This window comes from Trichomycterus rosablanca, chromosome 25 (genome assembly GCF_030014385.1).
Source record: "Trichomycterus rosablanca isolate fTriRos1 chromosome 25, fTriRos1.hap1, whole genome shotgun sequence".
Taxonomy (NCBI): domain Eukaryota; kingdom Metazoa; phylum Chordata; class Actinopteri; order Siluriformes; family Trichomycteridae; genus Trichomycterus; species Trichomycterus rosablanca.
The window spans coordinates 12,762,128-12,780,208 of record NC_086012.1 but is presented as its reverse complement, the minus strand read 5'-3'; the positions used below and the strand labels follow the sequence as shown (position 1 = coordinate 12,780,208).

Genomic DNA, 18,081 nt, shown 5'->3' with positions numbered 1-18,081 from the left:
CTTTTTTTCCACTGCTTTATCCTATTAAGGGTGATTCATTGGACATTACCACAAGGCCCCTCACAAAGCAAATACACACACACATACACACACACACACACACAAGAAGGTCCTGGGTTCGAATTCCCAGCTGTAGTGGTCCGGGTCCTTTCTGTGTAGAGTTTGCATGTCCCATAAAAACTGTTCCCATAATGCACTGCAAACAATGAAATTATTTCCATTTCCCCTTCAACAAAAGTCTGTTAATGCTGTTTCGCCATAATTGTAGCCAGTCTAATTTGATAACTAAATGGAACATAAAAAGAACACTTGTGAAGTCAGGCACCAATGTTGTAAATAAAGGCCTTGATCACAGTCAGCATTCCAATTCAGCCTAATAGTTTTCAACAGTTCTTCCACACCAAACTTGCCAAACCATGTCATTATCGATCTTGCTTTGTGCACATGGGAGAAATCATACTGGAGGAAAGGGAAATGTCACATTTTTAGAGGCATATAATAGATTTTACATAATTGATTCCACACATCTGATTGAAAAGGGTCTGTTAGAAATCTGAAGACTCAGTAATCTGAAGGCTGTCCCAATACTTTTGTCCATATAGTGTATATCATTAAACAAGTAAAACTAATTTTAGATTAATCAGGTTGTTATCTTCACTCAACTTCGCTTCAGTAAGACGTCACATTGAATTTGGTGAATTGAAAACAGCAGGATTAAACTGGTTTATATAAATGGGATTAACTCATTTCAGTGCATTCAGTCAAACATCAAGCAATGAATATTCAGCCAGTCATTATGTAAAGAGATGTTTCACGTTCTGAAACACATATTCCACATGTTCCGGTCATCCCGCCCTAGCAGAACCGTTATGCCTGCTAGATGGCGCCCAGCTGATCAGTGCCAACGCTGAATATCGAACCGAGGAGTTTAGAATCTCGGCGCTGGTGTGGTAGTGGAATATCCCGCTGCGCCACCTGGGCGCCCTCTTGTAGCTGCTTTTATATCAAAACTTTTCATACTGTAACTGCTACAAACAGGTCGCAAAGTAGCATATTGAATATTAACCCAGTATTTATATCACTAAACAACATTTAAGATTAAAAATATGTATTTAAGCATGTTGACAGCAGAGTTGATTGGTTAGCAGTGGACGTGGCAGAAACTCACACTAAATTAAATTTAAGTAGTATTGTATTTGTATTTTATGTAAAACTCACAGTCATGTTTGTAAATACACATTCATTTTATTATTAATTAAACAGACTTAAATATTTTTAGACTTTGGACACCAAGTTCATTTAAAACATTCGTAAATTTTTACAATCCCTTATTATCCTTCATTAAAGAAGCATTTGAAATGTAACAATAACGACTATATAAAGACAATAACAGGTACAATCAGTGACTTAAAAAGTGGTCTAATCTGTGTAGAATCCAACAAAACTAACAAATAAGAGCCCTGTACAGACCTCATACGGTGCTGTGTGTGTTTGTGTTTAGGGCTGGCTTACGTTATCGAGAGATATCACGATATACAAGAGCATTTGATATCATGCACTAAAGTGCTAGGGTTTGAAAGGCATGCAGTAGAATATTTGCACAACTGCCTGATAAAAATATGCGCGTTATTTGTGGCGCGTTAAACATTCAGTTTTACATTTCGTAGAATAAATACATCAGTGTGATTGACATCATGTTGCTTATATCCCTGACTTTTCTGTTCGTCTCAAGTTCTCATGTTATATATAATAAATAATGTCTTTTTCTATTCACAGAAAGCTTAAAATGGCCAGACAAACAAAAACACTACACTTAAAAATATAAAATAGATTTTTCAAGTATGTACAGTGTATGGGACAAAACGAGAACATACATTCGAAGTCGAAATGTCACATAAATTCATGAGACGTCATTGGAATGTCAATGACTTCTGGAACTGTTTTCCTTCAGCGACTGAATGATTAAAACATTCCTCTTGATCTACTGGGTTAAATGATTCCTATAGCAACTTGGATTATTAATTTCAAGATGCAGAACGTTCTACAGCAAGGTTTCCATTTATGACCCGTGACACATGGACGTGCAGCATTATACAATACATTACTGCACATGTGCAAGGGTAGTGCAGCGGTCTATTATGCAAGCCCACTACCGCAGAGATCCAGGTCTGAGAATCAGCTGTGCTATCAACCACCCAGGCACCTACACAGACATGAGTGGCCTTGTCTAATGGAAAAAAGGCAAAACCCTGTGCTGGGTATTTCAACCCTGCATCAACGTTTAAAGGAGGAACCAGACTTGCTGCGATGCTGATCAGGATAAAGCAGTTATTGGAGAAGAAATGATGGCACATGTGTGACCCTGTTTTGGCCCAGCTGATTAAAACATCATGTTATTGGTACACTGGTAGTACAGTGGTACCTTAAACTCGAAACGACGTCAATTGGTTCTGGGACCGGCATCAAGTTTTGAAGACGTTGAGTTTCAAGGTATTTTTTCCCTTAAGGATGTATGGGAAACCTGTTAATGCGTTCCGTGGTCCTGTGGAACTGCATATATTTTAGGCTAATGTAAAATAATGGGGTTGTTTGACACTTATACACTGAAAATAACACAAATATAATATAAAAACACTGAAATACAATTGAAAACAGTTAAAAAATATAAAATACAATCAAACCTACACTTCACCTTTACTTCTTTATTGTTTCCTTCCTCATTTTTTAACCAGTAAATGAATATTTGTGATTTGTAATATTGTATTCACTCACTGACTAAGCCGCATATCCTAATCAGGGTCGCAGGGGGTGCTGAATCCTACCTCAAGCTCTCAATGGGCGCAAGTCACACAGAAACAACCTGGACAGGGCGCCAGTCCATCGCAGTGTGTTCCAATCATTCAGTCACAGTTAATGAACAGTTCCAGAAATAACTGAAACATACATGCTTGACTTAAATTTAATTTGTATGCACAACAAAATTCACCATGTAAACATTGAATCAAATAGTAAATTCTAACACCCCCCCCCCCCCCCCCCCCCTTCACACACACACACACACAAATAAATCGACCTGCAGTCTGACCAACACGTTTTATATATTGCATATACACTGACACACTTATAAGGGACCGTTGAGATATCAAGTGTGTTTAGGCACCGCTGATGGAGTAGTTTGTGTTGTTTTTCGTCTGTACATTAGAGGTCCTTAAATTCTCAAACGTTCTTGAGAACTTGAGTCCGCTGGTGCTTTCGTGTTCCCTATAGCGAGGACGTGGCTGGGTCTGAGATGTGACCGGACAGTCCGACACCGGTGGTGTTTGTGTGGTCAGGCTGGAACGGTGAAGGGAAAGAGAACAGAGGAAAAGAGAAAGAGGACATGAAAGGTACAGAATGAAATGATTAATGATTGTAGGAGGTGAGATTTCAGGTCAGGTACGAGCAAAAAGAGGAGAGAGGAGGCCAAGGAGAGAGGAGAGATGGAGAAGAGCTAGTCTGGAGGTTTTACTGTTAATCAAAAGATCATATAAGGGGTTAGGTAGTAAATAGGCAGTAGTAAAAGGTGAAAGTGAACTTAATTAACAAAATTGTGTTCCAATATGACAAGCTTCAAGTAACTTACTAATTTTTACTTCAACTTTATGGATGAATATAACTATTACTGTGTAACTGTGCTGTTTTTGTGCATACAGTCACATTCAAAGTTGCTCCCTTCGAGTTAATTCGTAGAAGAATGATTATTTTTTCTAAGCAGATAATCTTTTCCAGACATATTACTGTATATACGGTAAAATATTTGATTATAGCAATCCTACTAGGTACTAATTTGGAATAACATTTAGTAACACAGTTTGAGATTCTGTATCTGTTCAACATGCTCATACAGTCAGATCAGGCTGTGTCTCAAACCAATTACTACCATACTAAAAGGAGTGCATAGTCGGTAGACCTACACCACTAATGTTGTTACTGTACTATGCAGGTTGGTACTATGCGGTACTCATGCAGGTCATGTGAATGCAAGTTCACCTTGTCGGATAACTTCATCATAACAGTTAAATACTGTATTTAATTTGATGATTAAATATGAACATCTATCATTTACAGATTAAACCTCATAAATTTTCACACAAAAGCTGAGCATGTTCTAACTGAATCATACTCATAAACAGGGCTGCCAGGTCTATAGAGATTACCCTCACTTGAGTACCAGTTTAGTAGTTCAGGTTTAGTCTAGATGCTTTATTAATATGTAGACACATAAAACATAAGGAAATGGCAAAAGTAGGTGACATAATAGTGGGATTCTGGATAAAAAGGTACGTAAGGCAACAGATACCTCTTTAGGTTTATCATTGCTCAAATCTGGTACCATACCCAAGCACCCAAGCAATCAGTGGTCAGTTTGACCCATGAACATTTAAATAAATACTCCCAACTGTAAGAGCATAGCTTCCAAAAATGGTTCACCTTTAAACCTTACATTTTACCAACTACAGATATGTGATGTTTTTCTCAGTGTAAAAACAGTCTAGAGTGGCAGGAAGCAGCTAGTCAAATTGATTAATGCACATAATAGTGCAGGATTGATTCCAGTCAAGGGGAATTTAGAAGCTTTCCCTGCAGAAGAGACGTATATTTGACATGACGGACAAATATGGAAAGGGGTGGAAAAGAAAAATGGAATCAAGGTACTGAGAGAGGGAGAGAAAGGGTTAGAATGTAGAAGAGAAGACAACAGATAGATAATAAGAACAGGATGGGGTGAGGAGTGGAGCGGGCTAGGTTTGAGCAGGATGGCCTCATGCTGGGGGCTGAGGTAGTTCCTGACTGGGCCCATCTGTGTCTTGGATCATTTGTGTGGGTCTGATGGGTGAAGGAAAGCGAAATCTCTCACTGTGGTCTTTGTAGGTCGGGGAAGATGACGGCGAGTGCGCGGCCCATCGGGACGGGGGCCGGCGGTTAGCGGGGCGCGCTGGTCGCAAGAAGCAGGAGTCCAGGGGTGGAGCTACTGGTGATCGGGGGAGATCCTTTAGCAAGGAGAAACACAAAGACCATTAAAGAATATTAAAAAGCTGACAATTATGTAATGATTGTATAATTATACATATAATTATATCATTTTCATTTATTATAATAAAGAAATGATTAACCAGAACTGTATGTAATATTAAATCCACTTCATTTATTATAATAAATAAATTACTAACCAGAACTGTATGTAATATTAAATCCACTTCTTCATAGCATAAACCTTCCTAATAATTTATTTAAAAAATATGCTAGTCTAAGCAGCTTTTTAAGCTGTGGAGGAAACTCATTAGCATGCGGTAATGATCCACACTTCAGCAGTTTGTTAACACAAGATGAACAGGAAAGTGGTCAAGAAAAAGAGAGAGGGCAGAAAGGGTTAGTATGTAGTCCCTGAGGAGGTCATTTATGTAGGCATGTAACCAGTTTGCATCAGAACAGCCTCTTAATATGCCCTCCAATAATAGAACTGTAAAAATGTTAAAGGATAGAAATGAAGAACACCATCACACACACAAACACAATGGAGTCGTATTCACTTCCTGTGAGAACACTTATAGCATGCAAATAGCAATGTGCTTTAATGTAGTGCCATCGTGAATGAGTCAATTTGCGTTGAACGGCCTTTTAAAACATCATCACATTACTCACAAACCCACAGACGTCTGGGTGTTATCCGACACGTGCTCAGTACAGACTGCATTTCTCACCTTCACGAGTCGAGTCCATACGTACCGATCAGCACTGTGCACGGAGAGCCACACCCTGATCAGCATTATTCCTCAGCCCTGTGCAGGTGCCATCAATCAGTCAGCAGGGGTCGTAATTGCACCAGTTATGAGGACCCATGATCTGACTTGCCCCTAACCCTATGAACAACAGCCAACCGTTGTTCATGCAGCCGGATGGCAGAGCTGAGATTCAATACGATGTATTCGAAAACCCAGCTCTGGTGTGCTAGCGTATTTAATTTAATCCAGAAATGGAGTTTGTGAGTAAATCATCTTCAATCAATTTAAATTTCAGGTCGGTATCAGGCCACTACTAATGCATTCCTGATATATTTGATTTAATGAAAGTTAATAAAACAGTGATTACATGCTTACAGCTACATTAAAGAAGAACACACAACGATAACACGCACCATATATACTTTCTCTTTGTGAAAATGACGCATGGCATGCAGTGGTTTGACGGTGCAGCTGTGTGACATCTATTAAAACACAGTGGACGCCACGCGGGCGAGGCACGTTATAGAAGAGGAACTTACGGGACGGCTCGTGTGGCACTATAGTCCCCAGGGTGCAGTGAGTAAGACAGTATGGTTCTGGAGACAGTGCGGAGAGGGAGACAGGGTAAAACACTAATCAGCACAGAACACACAAGCTCACAAGATACAGGAGAGGTTGGCAATAAAGGCCTGTATGATCATGCTCCAAGAGAAACATCACTGCAGGCTACAGGAAGTCCACTCCTCTTTCTGCGAGACCTGGAAAATGGGTGAGGGGGGGTTTGGCGTGACCATCCTCACTGTCTATTTAATGGAAAAACATACCGAGTGTACCACATACCAGGCAACCGCTGTATACACACAAGCCTAAACTTATGCAAATTAAGCCTGTCCTAATCAAAAGCTTGAACCCGGTCTCCCTGATCACATGACACTAATTTGGGGAGTGAGGGCTAACATGTTAACACAGCTGACCACAAATATATACATAAACTTATAGGGAGAGTTTGTATATCATGCTGCTCTTGGACTTTAATATCTGCAACTGTTCTTTTTCTGTGACTAAATAAATGTGATCATGTGATCAATTACAAATCTCAATAATAATCAGTAACCTCACACACCAGAGCTGACATCTCAAACTCGTCGGTTCGAATCTCAGCTCTGCTACCCGCAGGCTGGGTACCTATACGATGATACAATGATTGGCTCTTTCGCAGGCAGAGTGTCGGAGCTGGATTCCTCTTAACTAATGTAATTACGACCAATGCTGGCTGATTGATGGTGCTGCACAGAGATGAGGGATAATGTGGACAGGGTATGGCTCTCTGTACACAAACCTGATCCACATGTAAACTCACCTTGTGCAGGTGCAGTCGGCTACTGTACACGTGTCAGAGGGGGCGTGTATTAGTCACGGCTCTCCTCAGTCAGAGTGGAGGTCAACATCAGTAGAGGGGGACGCGTAATTGAATCAGGTAATTGGAAACAACTAGACTGGGAGGAAAATTGGGGAAAATACAAAAAAAAAAAAGCAGCAGCCTTTAGACAGACGGCAATGACAAGCTCTCTTGACTGTGGGCAATGTCACCCATCCATGTTCCGTCGGCTCACAATCTAGTCATGCCCAATTCCCTAACTGTAACATCCTCCACAACTGCACCATGCCTGTTGGATGCCCAGTCGGGTTTAACTCAAGAGCTCAAATCTCTGCTGTGGTACACGGCTATACCTCGTGAGTACCCACAATCAAACTTTTCACATTTTAAATGTAAATAAACAAAAACAAAACCCCTAAAACTTATGTCTTATGTTTGTTTTCTTTGTCTGTGACCTTCTAAAATAAATTATCCATAAAACATACCAAACTGTATGCCAATACGTCTAAAATTGGCCCATATGATGATTCACTCAGTATGTTTATACCCAAAATGGACTTCAACAGCTGACTCCAATAGTATGTAGAATAGAATTAATACAATTTGATATGTATAAATTGCAGGCAGAATAATATTAGTCTGCAGCAGAAAAAAGCAGGGCACCACTGTCCCATGCGTGCACAGTGGCATGCAGTTTTGATTAATGAATATCATTAATCAGCGGCATCTGAATTATGCGATCAAAGACGCAAAAGAAAAAAGACGCTTGCTATAGATCAGTGACATTCCACTTACAGAGCTGTGAAGATTCCTAAACTGAAATATTAGGGTAAGCACATGACCTAACAAGTGAGAGTCAATATATAATATAGTCATTAGAACGCTCTGGTTTTACCTCAATACATCCAGGTTTGTCCTCTTCTCCCATTCTGGTCTGAAGTGTCTCGGCTGAACCTTGTTTCTTCTCGTCTCTAAAGCCCTGCTCCAGGAGTTTCTTGTTCAATATCCGAGCTGCATTCTCAGCTATCGTGTATCCGGGTGGAGCCGACAGGTCCTGCCTGATGCTGATCGTCTCTGGGTTCTTCTCACCCTGTATCTCCACTATGAGATGAATGGGACTCGGAGAACGTCCCCTGGACGGCCACGCTGACTCCTGCGGCGCTCCGTGGTTGGCTACTTTGGCGTCTGCGGATGATCTTTCGATGGCCCGGGAACGGCTGGGTGACTTGTTGAACTTCTGAGCTGGGTCGTAAACTGGCGTGTGATCGATGATGTTGAAGAGGCTGGAGAGGCCATCGTTAATGGTGGCGTGGACGGGGCTGTCCCTGGTGGTGGTGGATCTCGCCCAGGCTGATTCGCTGTTCCCTTTCTGGGGCTGATACGTTGGTGTTGTGGCTCTCGATGAGGTTGCGGGCGGTTCGGATTTTCCTGGTGCACTCGGGGTGGTCAACGACTTGCGCTGGAGCTTAGGCGAGCCGTATTTTGGGGAGCAACACGATCGCTCGAACTTGGCCTGTGTGGCGGGCGAGTATTGCGCCTTCCTGCGGGAGGGCGACGAGACGGGAGTGATGCTGCGCCGTGGGCTGCTGGCGATCGTCTGCAGTGCCACGCTTATGGTCTGAGTGCCACGAGTCGTTAAGCAGTTGGTCTGGCAGGCGATATCGCGCGTTTGCCGCTCGGCAGGGCTGCTTCCCGTGGCTGTGCTTGAACGGATGGCATTACAGACAGAAAACGCTACTTCCTTCATGTCATCACTGAGATTCTTGGACAGTTCCAGCTCTAAGGATGATGGGTAACCCATGGTCGTGCACAGAGCCGCATGTTCACTTCCTTCCAAATGTCTTAAGTCGCAAGCCCACCTCCCTCCGAAAACGTCCTCCCCTTCCTTCAAGAGCGGGTTTAACCTGTCGGCTCGGGTGGGGCTGTGCAGGACACGAACTCCGAAGTGCTCAGGCACTGGGGTTCCCCTTGCTGCAAGCTGCTGGCTCTGATCCATGCTGCTCGTGGTGTTGGTGGTTAAAGTGGCACTAGTGGTGAGGTACCATGAGGCTGGCTGGAATGCATTCTGTGAAGGAGCAGGTCTGTGGGCATCTGCCCGCTCCATCCATGCCCCGACGACCTGTGGGGGAAGCATAGGTCCTGGGATGGGGCAGGAGGGCAGTGCAGGGTTTGAGAGGTCCCAGTCCTTGTTGTTGAACTCCTCGATGTATTTGAGGTCGTCGGGAGAGAGCGGTGGGGTCAGATCATCCTGTCCGAGCTCACCTGACCTGCTCTTGTCCGGGAGGAATGGGGAGCTGTCCATCAAACGCTGGAAGTCACTCATGGAGCATACAGACTTTGCCCTGTGAGAGAAATTTTATTCATGTTATTACAATGTTGTTGCAATTTTCGTCCCAAACTAGTCATATCCAATTACCTGATTGCATTTTGCTACCTCTACTGTTACCTGTTACATCTACGTAGGCAACACATGGCCCCTCCGACATTTGTGCAGTAGCCGACCGCTTCTTTTTACATGGACAAGGTGGGTTCATATGGAGATCCATATTGCGAATGGAGAGTCACACACTGATCTCCATGATTCCCCATCTATGTGCAGGCGGCATCAATCAGTCAGCTTCTACAGCACTCCCACCCATCGGACTAGCCAATCATTGACTAGGCGCCTGACTATACAGGGCATATGGTGTCCCTGGAGCAGACAGGGTTAAGGGCCTTGCTCAAGGGCCCTATAGCTGCATAGCAATTCCTGGATTTGAACCGAAAATCTTCAGACTGATACCCCAAAGCTCTACCCACTAGTTTACCACTGTTACAAGGAATATAAAATAAAATATACCTGAGGAGACTGCCACCGGTCAGCTCTTCCTCATACAGTGCAGGATCTTCTCTTTCTGAGATCTCGTTTAGTGCCTGTTAAATACAAATAAGACAAATATAAACTTAAATATTTAAACTGCAGTGAAAATGATACTCATACTGAATTTCAGATCAATAAATCTGTTGATGCATGCTCAATAATCCAGGTACACAAATCCACAAAGTTGAATCAGTTCATCTGGATTCCAGTCAGTTGAATCAGTTCCAGATGAACTGATTCAACTTTGTGGATCAGATCAATAAACAAAACATAATATTACCAAAAGGAAACCAAAGTCCTTCTGTCCTTCTTTAATTTCATTAAAGAACAAGGGTATTCATCACCTATGCCACCTATGGTATTCAACAAGATCCTGCGTCAGCTATGTCTTACTTCTTTGAGGCAGGGAAACCTTTTCTCCCTCTCCAGCTTCGATGAAGACGGCATCTCTGCCTCGTTTGGTGGATCCAGAGATAGAGCATCCAGAAAGAGGTTCTCACTGGGCCGCACCCTTTTCACAGAGTCAAAAAAACGTGTTTTGGTTTAGCCATAAAACAAACCGATTTCAGATGGAATACAGTGGTACCTTGTAAGTCAACGTCCCATAAACTCTAAATCTTTGAAACTCAATGCCTTTTGTCAGAAAATTTGTAGCCTTAAACTCAACATTTACTTTAAACTCAACATGTTCAGTTTTTAAATGTATTTATTTAATTTCAAATTAACAATAAATAGTCGCTTTGTTTAGCGCTCGGCTTGAGCGGTGAGGTAAAACGTCATCAAAGTGCGAATATGAGACAAATTCACTCTAAAAGCTCTACACGTATCTGTGTTTAGCTGGATTTTCCTCCTGTTTCACTTTTAAACGTGTTACAGCTTAGGATGCTGAGAAATGGTGAGAATCAGCTTTCTGATGATAGTGTTTAAAATTATATTAAAAAATACATTTTAAAACGCTTAAGGTGACTTAATGTATTAAAATGACATAGAAACACTAAACCTCTCTTACTTATTACTGTATTTTTTTTATTGATTTTAAACTGTCTTTAATTGTATTTCAGTGTTTTTATATTATGCTTGTTATTATCAGTGTAATTTATCTTTACATGAGCCTAAAATATAAGCAGTTTCATGGGACCATGGAACACATTTACAGGTTTCCCATAAATCCTTTCAAATACCTTGAAAATCAACTGCACTACCAGAACCAACTGACATTAAGTTTCAAAGTACCACTGTATATCCAATACATGGTTTAACATCACTGGACTGGAATGTTCCAGAATTCCAGATTCCGTCTGTATCATTGATCAGGACGGTGCGGTAATGTCTGTGCTTACCTCTCCTCCAGTGTGGTTTCCGAGTCCGAGTGGGAACGAGACACCGCACCCGGAGCTGTGCGGGGCAAATGTGGGGATCTGGGAACTTTGCATGGGCTGTCCTGAGGAGAAAAGACATGCGGAGTGCCCTTTTCTGACAGTAAACCCTCCTCGGCGTGATGGAATGAAAACTCCCGCTGCATCTACAGATGAAAAGGGGGCACAGTAGAGCAGAAATGAGGGGAAGAGAAAACCAGGCTGGAAGGATTGTCAGATTTTGATATTTCTTGCATGCTTGCTTGCACACACACACACACTCACTAGCAGCCTTGAAATGGATCTGTAACAGCAATTTTTATTTTTCTAGTTCATTGAAGTAATTTCTGAATCATTTTTTCACTGGGGTTGCAAATTTTATGCCAAGAGGTTCAGGAGAATTAACAAATCACAGATTAGAATTTTGGCTCTGACTGACATTGGCAATTTGGAATAGCCAATACATCTACTGCATGTTTTTAGAGGTGACAAAAAACCCTAGATGAAACCAGCATGCAAAATCTTTAGACACAGTGATTACAAACAAGGGTCAAGCCCAAATCTCTGAAACCCATGTCCCATGTTGCTGCATAGCACCCTTAAATAAAACCTGTAAACATTTCTAATTTTCAAATGTAATGAAACACTTTTAGAGTTTGACCTCAGTCCCAATGGTGGCATTCTGGTCCCACTGTGGTTTACAAAATGTAACCTAAAGCGTCCACAAGGGGGCGTTCATGTACACTCATTTCTTTTTCATGTGCCTGTTAATTAGTTTATTTATTAATTATTATTATTCTCTGCGACCCTTGGGTGGGTTTGAGAAACCCTGCTCTGACCTGCTCGATCTTTCGGTGTAGGTCTTGCACGGTGCGCTCGCGTTCCTGCCGCTCCCTCTCGAAGCTTTCCAGAAGTTCGTTCTTCTCTCTGCTCCACCGCCGCTCGCCGAGTCTGAGCTTCCAGCGCAGCTCCAGAGCTACGCTGTGGCTATCGGCTAAAAGCCTCCGCTGTTCCTCCCGCTCTCGCTCCTGTTCCTGCTGCAGGTGCAAAGAATCCGTTCCTCCTACTGACGCTGCTCCTGGTGACTCCTCCAGCTACCAAACACATACACACATACACAAGTTCTATCCCCATTATAGATATTTTGCCTGTTTAATGCTTTAAGCTTTTAGTTGAACGTAAGATACCAAACAGCACGCTAAGATCTATGTCAATGACAAAAAACACATTTACATTCAATCTTTGTCTGTAGTATCACTATTTTATCCTGATCAGGGTCACATTGGGTCAGATTCATTAGGAAAAAGGTAGGAAACACGACAGACCGGTTGCCAGTCCATCGAAAACACACACACACATGCAGATACACACACACACACACACACACACACACACTTAGGGCAATATTTAGTAGTTTCAATCGGCCTGATTGCATGTTTTTGTACTTGTGAGAGAAAACCGGAACTGACCATCCAGCCTGGGAATCGAACCCAGCTCCTTTTTGCTGTGCGGTAACACAACTACCCACTGCACCACCCATTTATTTAAAATCTCATTCTAATGTTGTTCTAAGGGCAGTTATTATTGATGTGTGTGTGCATGGCAGTACCTGTGCTATGCGGCTCCTCATTTCAGCACGCTGTATCTCGAATGCTGCCCTCTCATTGGCCAGCGTCTGCTGCAACTGACAGCATCTCTGCGCCTCCTCTCTTAGCTCCGCCCTCAGCTCGTCCAATAGAGAGCGCAGGGCATGAAGGACCCGCCTACTGTCGCCTACCTGAATAAAAGAGGTTATAGAGCAAGAGGGGATGTTAAGGAAATAAAAAAAAAAGAAAACAAATTCAAACTGTGAGTATTCACTCCGTCAAGCAAGCTGGGTTTTTTTCTTGATATTTTTGTACTATTTACTATTATTTTCCAGTCAGTTCTGCCTAGACTACCAGTCCCTGCTGGTTAAAGACATAATAAAAACATGATGCTACCACCAGCATACTGGGGATGATGTTTCCAGTACTTTTGCTAATAAAGAGTTAATGTTGGTTAAGGTATGGTACCTGTTTCTGAAAGTGGAATCTTTCCGGAGACTGTAATAGTGGACCAGGATCTGCGATGTCTCTCCACGTGGACTGGGGTCCCACTTTATCCTCCTGCACCGTGTCTCCTTCAGCCTGCTCCACGACCGCCCCTGCCTCTGGAACGCTCTCCAACCGCTCGTACTAAACAAGCAGAATTAATCCAAACATATTGTTATACTTAAATGTAATTTAATTGGTCAGGGTCGGTGCCGGTCTGATTTATTGGACGAACGGAAGGAAACACCCCAGAGAGGTCGCCAGGCCATCACAGGGCAGACCCACTCACTCGCATATGGGGCAATTTTTGTAGCTCCAACTGGAAGCTACTAAAACTCACACACACACTGAGAGAACATCCACACACTCCACACAGAATTCGACCATTCGACCAAGGGATCAAACCTTGGCCGGCCCCTTCCTACTGTGAGGCCACATTGCCACCCAATTTAGAAGTATTACATAATGTAATTGGTGTGATTGGTGGTTTCTGGTTTATTGCAGCCGTTATATGAATCACTTTGCTTTAAAAGCTCAGTTCAGTTTAGTTACGCAATGTTTAATCTGAACAACTGCAAATATTATTGATTGATTTGTATTTGCTCATAAGCTTTTGAGAAATTAAAGTTTGTTTATGGAGAAGAGGCACAGAAGGATCTGGGTTTTATCGCCTCCAGTCATTTTTTTACAGAAGTCTTGGGCCTAATACAAATTATAAGGTTAATTTATACTGTAATCGAGTTTATCACTGTGCCTTTATATAAGTTTTCATCTACTGTGCAATGTAATAGTTTGTATACATTATTTATTATACATTATTTTTTGTGTACACATATACACAGTTGAGTCACTTTTTCATTAAATCTAACCTCAGCTCTCTCCTCTGCTGCATCGGTTCTGCGTCTGAGCCTCCAGTTCATCAGTATCCAGCGCAGCTTCATGTAGACGATGATGGCGTTTTGATGGAACAGACGAACCTCCTGATGCAGCAAAGCTCTCTCCTGTGGCCATGCGGGGTCGTGTGACTGCAAACCCTGCAACTCCAGACCCCGTCGTGCCTCCAAGCGCCTCGTATCCTCTTCCTAATTAAAGACAAAAGAGAGAAAGAAAGCCAGGGGCACAGATGAAAAGAGGATGTGTATGAGTACAATAATTTCATATAAACAACACATTTTGTAAAACATAATAATATACACTGAGATAACCATTAATAAAAAAGCAGGGTCTGATGTGCTAGCCCACCATCACTGAGGTCCTGCTGTGTTTATATGAAAGGAAAAAGGTCAAAAATTAATTGGCGCAGTACAACCGAGTCCTCTGCTGTTGGAACACCTGCACTAGCAGTGGATGATCTGGAGAGCTTAGCATGTCTCTCCGAACGCACTGCAGTTCTCTCTGAGACTCAATCACAAGAATATAAAAGGTGAGGCTGGCAACTATGTGTTTTAGAAGGGATGCGGAATAGTCTTAGATCTCCGTGGCCAGCAACGACAGATTAATTACTGCCAGAAGACCACAAGTCCTAAATATTGTTAGTTGCGGGAAGTAATTTTGATATGTAGCTTCAGAAATCATGGTTTGATCTTCCTGTGCCAGTGCTGTTTTCTACCAGGTTAGTTTATCTTAAAAAAAACATGCCACTTGCTACTGTAAAATCTCTAGAGTTTGTAGCCCTGTAATGTGTGTTTATTACAACTTGACGTTCCTCAGTGACAGTATTTTCTGGAACATGTGATATAAAAGGAACATCATACTACAGAACTACAGAAACATTCAGCATCCGAATACTTTAGGGTATTTAACTGTGATTTATCCTGCTGCATTCTTGTACACTGTTAAAAGAGATAAAACATTTGGGGTTCTTTATCTCGTCTATGTAGGGCAGCCTTTTATAGTATCTGACAGGACCAATTCATTACCATTCCACCTGGCACAGAAGAGTACTTTACAAAAGAAATCCTAACAGCTTCTTCCTACAGTGTGAGCTGAAGCAAAAGATCTTTTCATAACAACTTTAACACGCTACTAAAAACCCGGAGTGTCTTAATTAAAGCTACAGAGGCAGATCAGTGACATTTAATTTGTTTGTGCAAAGTAAAAAGCCTTAAATGCATTAACCATGTTACTAAAATTAGCCAGACGACAAAATCTAGTATTTATTAAAAAAAATACTTTGATAAATATGTACAGAAAGTGAGCAGACGCCCTTCAAAGAATAAAATCAGATTAATCTTTTAGAAAATGGCTAATGTATTTATTTGTGTGTAGCTCCAGTACTGGGACTCTGGGAAGTCTGGTGCTCTCATGGTCTGTCCCACCTGCTGACCCAGTTTTATGTGATACTTTGGGACATCTGGCTGACCCTCTAGGACCAGGAGCATCCACCCTTTACTTACCAAATACAGTGTATGCAGATAAAGCAACTTCTCAGCCCCAAATCAAACCAGCTGTTTGAAACAGATGTGCAAAAGGGTTAGTTAAAACTCAAAGACTCATGCAGTTGCTCCTACCTGAGTGACGGATGTTTGTAAAGTTTCTCTCTCCTCCTGTTCAGCTTTCATTCTCCTCTCGAGGTCCAGACAGAACTGTGCCTCCCTGGCAGGGGTGTCCACCTCAGGCAGGCTCGACTCCCTGAGCTGAATGCCATCACAAAGCAGAACAGACTCTCAGAACAGGTTTGAGAATATCACTACTGTTGTTTTCCATCAGATGATGATGCCCGGACAATTTAAAACTGTTTTTACAATTCAGTGTCCTTGACTGCATCAGCATCCTCGGTGTCAGACACACTAGCAGAAATGCCACAGAGCAAATTCGATATGCCAGTCAGCCCCTGTAGCTGCGTTTTAAAACACTGTGGAAGAATCTATACATTTTAATTTTTTAGATAAACATTAATCCCTGATCTGTATTTTTTAAATTAGTATGTATGATGCACACTGTAACATGCAGCAAAACAAGCAAGCCAGCAAGCATGAAAGTTGTATGAGTGTCTATTTGTATTTATTTAGCTGTATGAATGTGTCTCTTTTTATTTTTTTATCATGCATATAGCGTGTTTCATAGCCTCTACTACATTCTCAAATGTTTTGAAGAACATTTTACCTCAATATCTCATACCAGTAGTACATATTAGCATGAAGAATTTAGCATGGTTTTGTTTATCATTTTGTGTTTAAATTTCTTATTGTTTAAGTTTGTTTAATAAATAACCCATAACAAGATGATCCTGATGATCCTGACGGTTCTCTTCCACCTTTTTTTTTTTTATAATGAACTTTATTGCACAACAAATACATTACAAAAAAAATCAATCAATCACAGCCAAGATGTAACATCCACAATGAAAATTAGACAATTATTAACTAAAAATTGCTCGAGGTTATAGAAATAGAAATAAGATTAACTATCAATAAATTTAGCTAAAGCAGGAATTTATAGATAATACCATTTAATGATTTTCTAAAATGACCTTAAGGGATAGAGAAGTTTTCTAACAGTGTAAAGTACGTCTTGCCTTCACATTTTCACAGAGTTTTAACGAAATAATGTACGATATAAAGAATGCCTTAAAAGTGTTGAAGTTTGGTCTATTATTCATAAATTTACAACAATTAATGTGATATTTGGATAATATTAAGAGAAGGTTGACAATATAAGTCTCATCTGAATTCAATATGTCACTTTTAGTTATTCCAAACAGAATAAATTCAGTTTTCAATTTAAAGTTATAGCTAATTTTTCTATTAATAAAATTATTTAAATCAGTCCAAAAAATTTAGCAAAATGAACAATCCCAAAATAAGTGAGTAAGGGATTCTTCATATTTGTGACAAAATGAACATTCAGTATTTATATCTTTTTTAAATTTAGCAATAGTTTTATTGATAGGGTAACATCTATGCAGAATCCTTAGAGTTACTTCCATTACCTTATTTGTGATTAAAAAATTATTTGGTAAAAGCCATGTTATTTTCCAATCTATATCATAATATACTGTAAGTTATTCCTAAAGAATACTGCAGCCTGTTTATATATTATATTCCTTTGAACAATGTTCCTAATACATAGGTTAGGTTCTCTTCCACCTCCAGCACAGAGCATAGGTTAGGTCCACTGCTGAAACCTATTTCAGACCTCACCCAGCAACAAGAAATTCTATTTTCTGATTGGCTGAGAAATTCTATTTTCTGATTCAAGACAGCTGTATGAGCGCAGAGTAGTCTGCCTTTGACTCGTGTGTAGGTTATAGTAATTTCTGTGTGGCGAAGTTAATCATTTCTCAGAGTGAGAAATGCCATGTGTGGCGTGTGAGATAGTTGAAATGCATGTGTCTCACGCTCAATGCGTGAGACTTGAGAGCCCTGAGTATAGTATAGTATTGTATAGTATAGTATAGTATAGTCTCTAAATGTAGCTTTGTGTTTAAGGTTATGTGACCTGTTTAGTAAGTAAATTGTAATTACATTACACTACATGACCAGAAGTATGTGGACACCTGACCATGAGTTTCTTGTACATTCTATTCCAAACCACTCTATTTAGTCTAAAGAGCATTTGTAAAATCAGGCCACTGCTGCTACCAAGTTATACACATATAATTTATCTGATATAATTAATATTATACACCTTTTACCAACTGATGTGATTAAAA

The 18,081-nt window shown here is 41.0% G+C and overlaps 1 protein-coding gene across 1 annotated transcript in view; it reads right to left on the bottom strand.

Moving 5' to 3' along the window:
* Positions 1-4,564: 4,564 nt before the first annotated feature.
* LOC134302388 (microtubule cross-linking factor 1) overlaps positions 4,565-18,081 on the bottom strand; it is a 37,319-nt gene continuing 23,802 nt past the window's right edge. Inside the window, exons 6-15 of the mRNA XM_062987480.1 lie at positions 15,938-16,063; positions 14,297-14,509; positions 13,410-13,571; positions 12,965-13,132; positions 12,195-12,449; positions 11,341-11,522; positions 10,394-10,511; positions 9,980-10,053; positions 8,036-9,482; positions 4,565-5,030 (exon numbers count right to left, since the gene is read on the bottom strand). Of these exons, the coding sequence (XP_062843550.1) occupies positions 4,803-5,030; positions 8,036-9,482; positions 9,980-10,053; positions 10,394-10,511; positions 11,341-11,522; positions 12,195-12,449; positions 12,965-13,132; positions 13,410-13,571; positions 14,297-14,509; positions 15,938-16,063 (2,973 nt within the window). The 3' untranslated portion in view covers positions 4,565-4,802. The remainder of the gene's footprint in view (positions 5,031-8,035; positions 9,483-9,979; positions 10,054-10,393; positions 10,512-11,340; positions 11,523-12,194; positions 12,450-12,964; positions 13,133-13,409; positions 13,572-14,296; positions 14,510-15,937; positions 16,064-18,081) is intronic.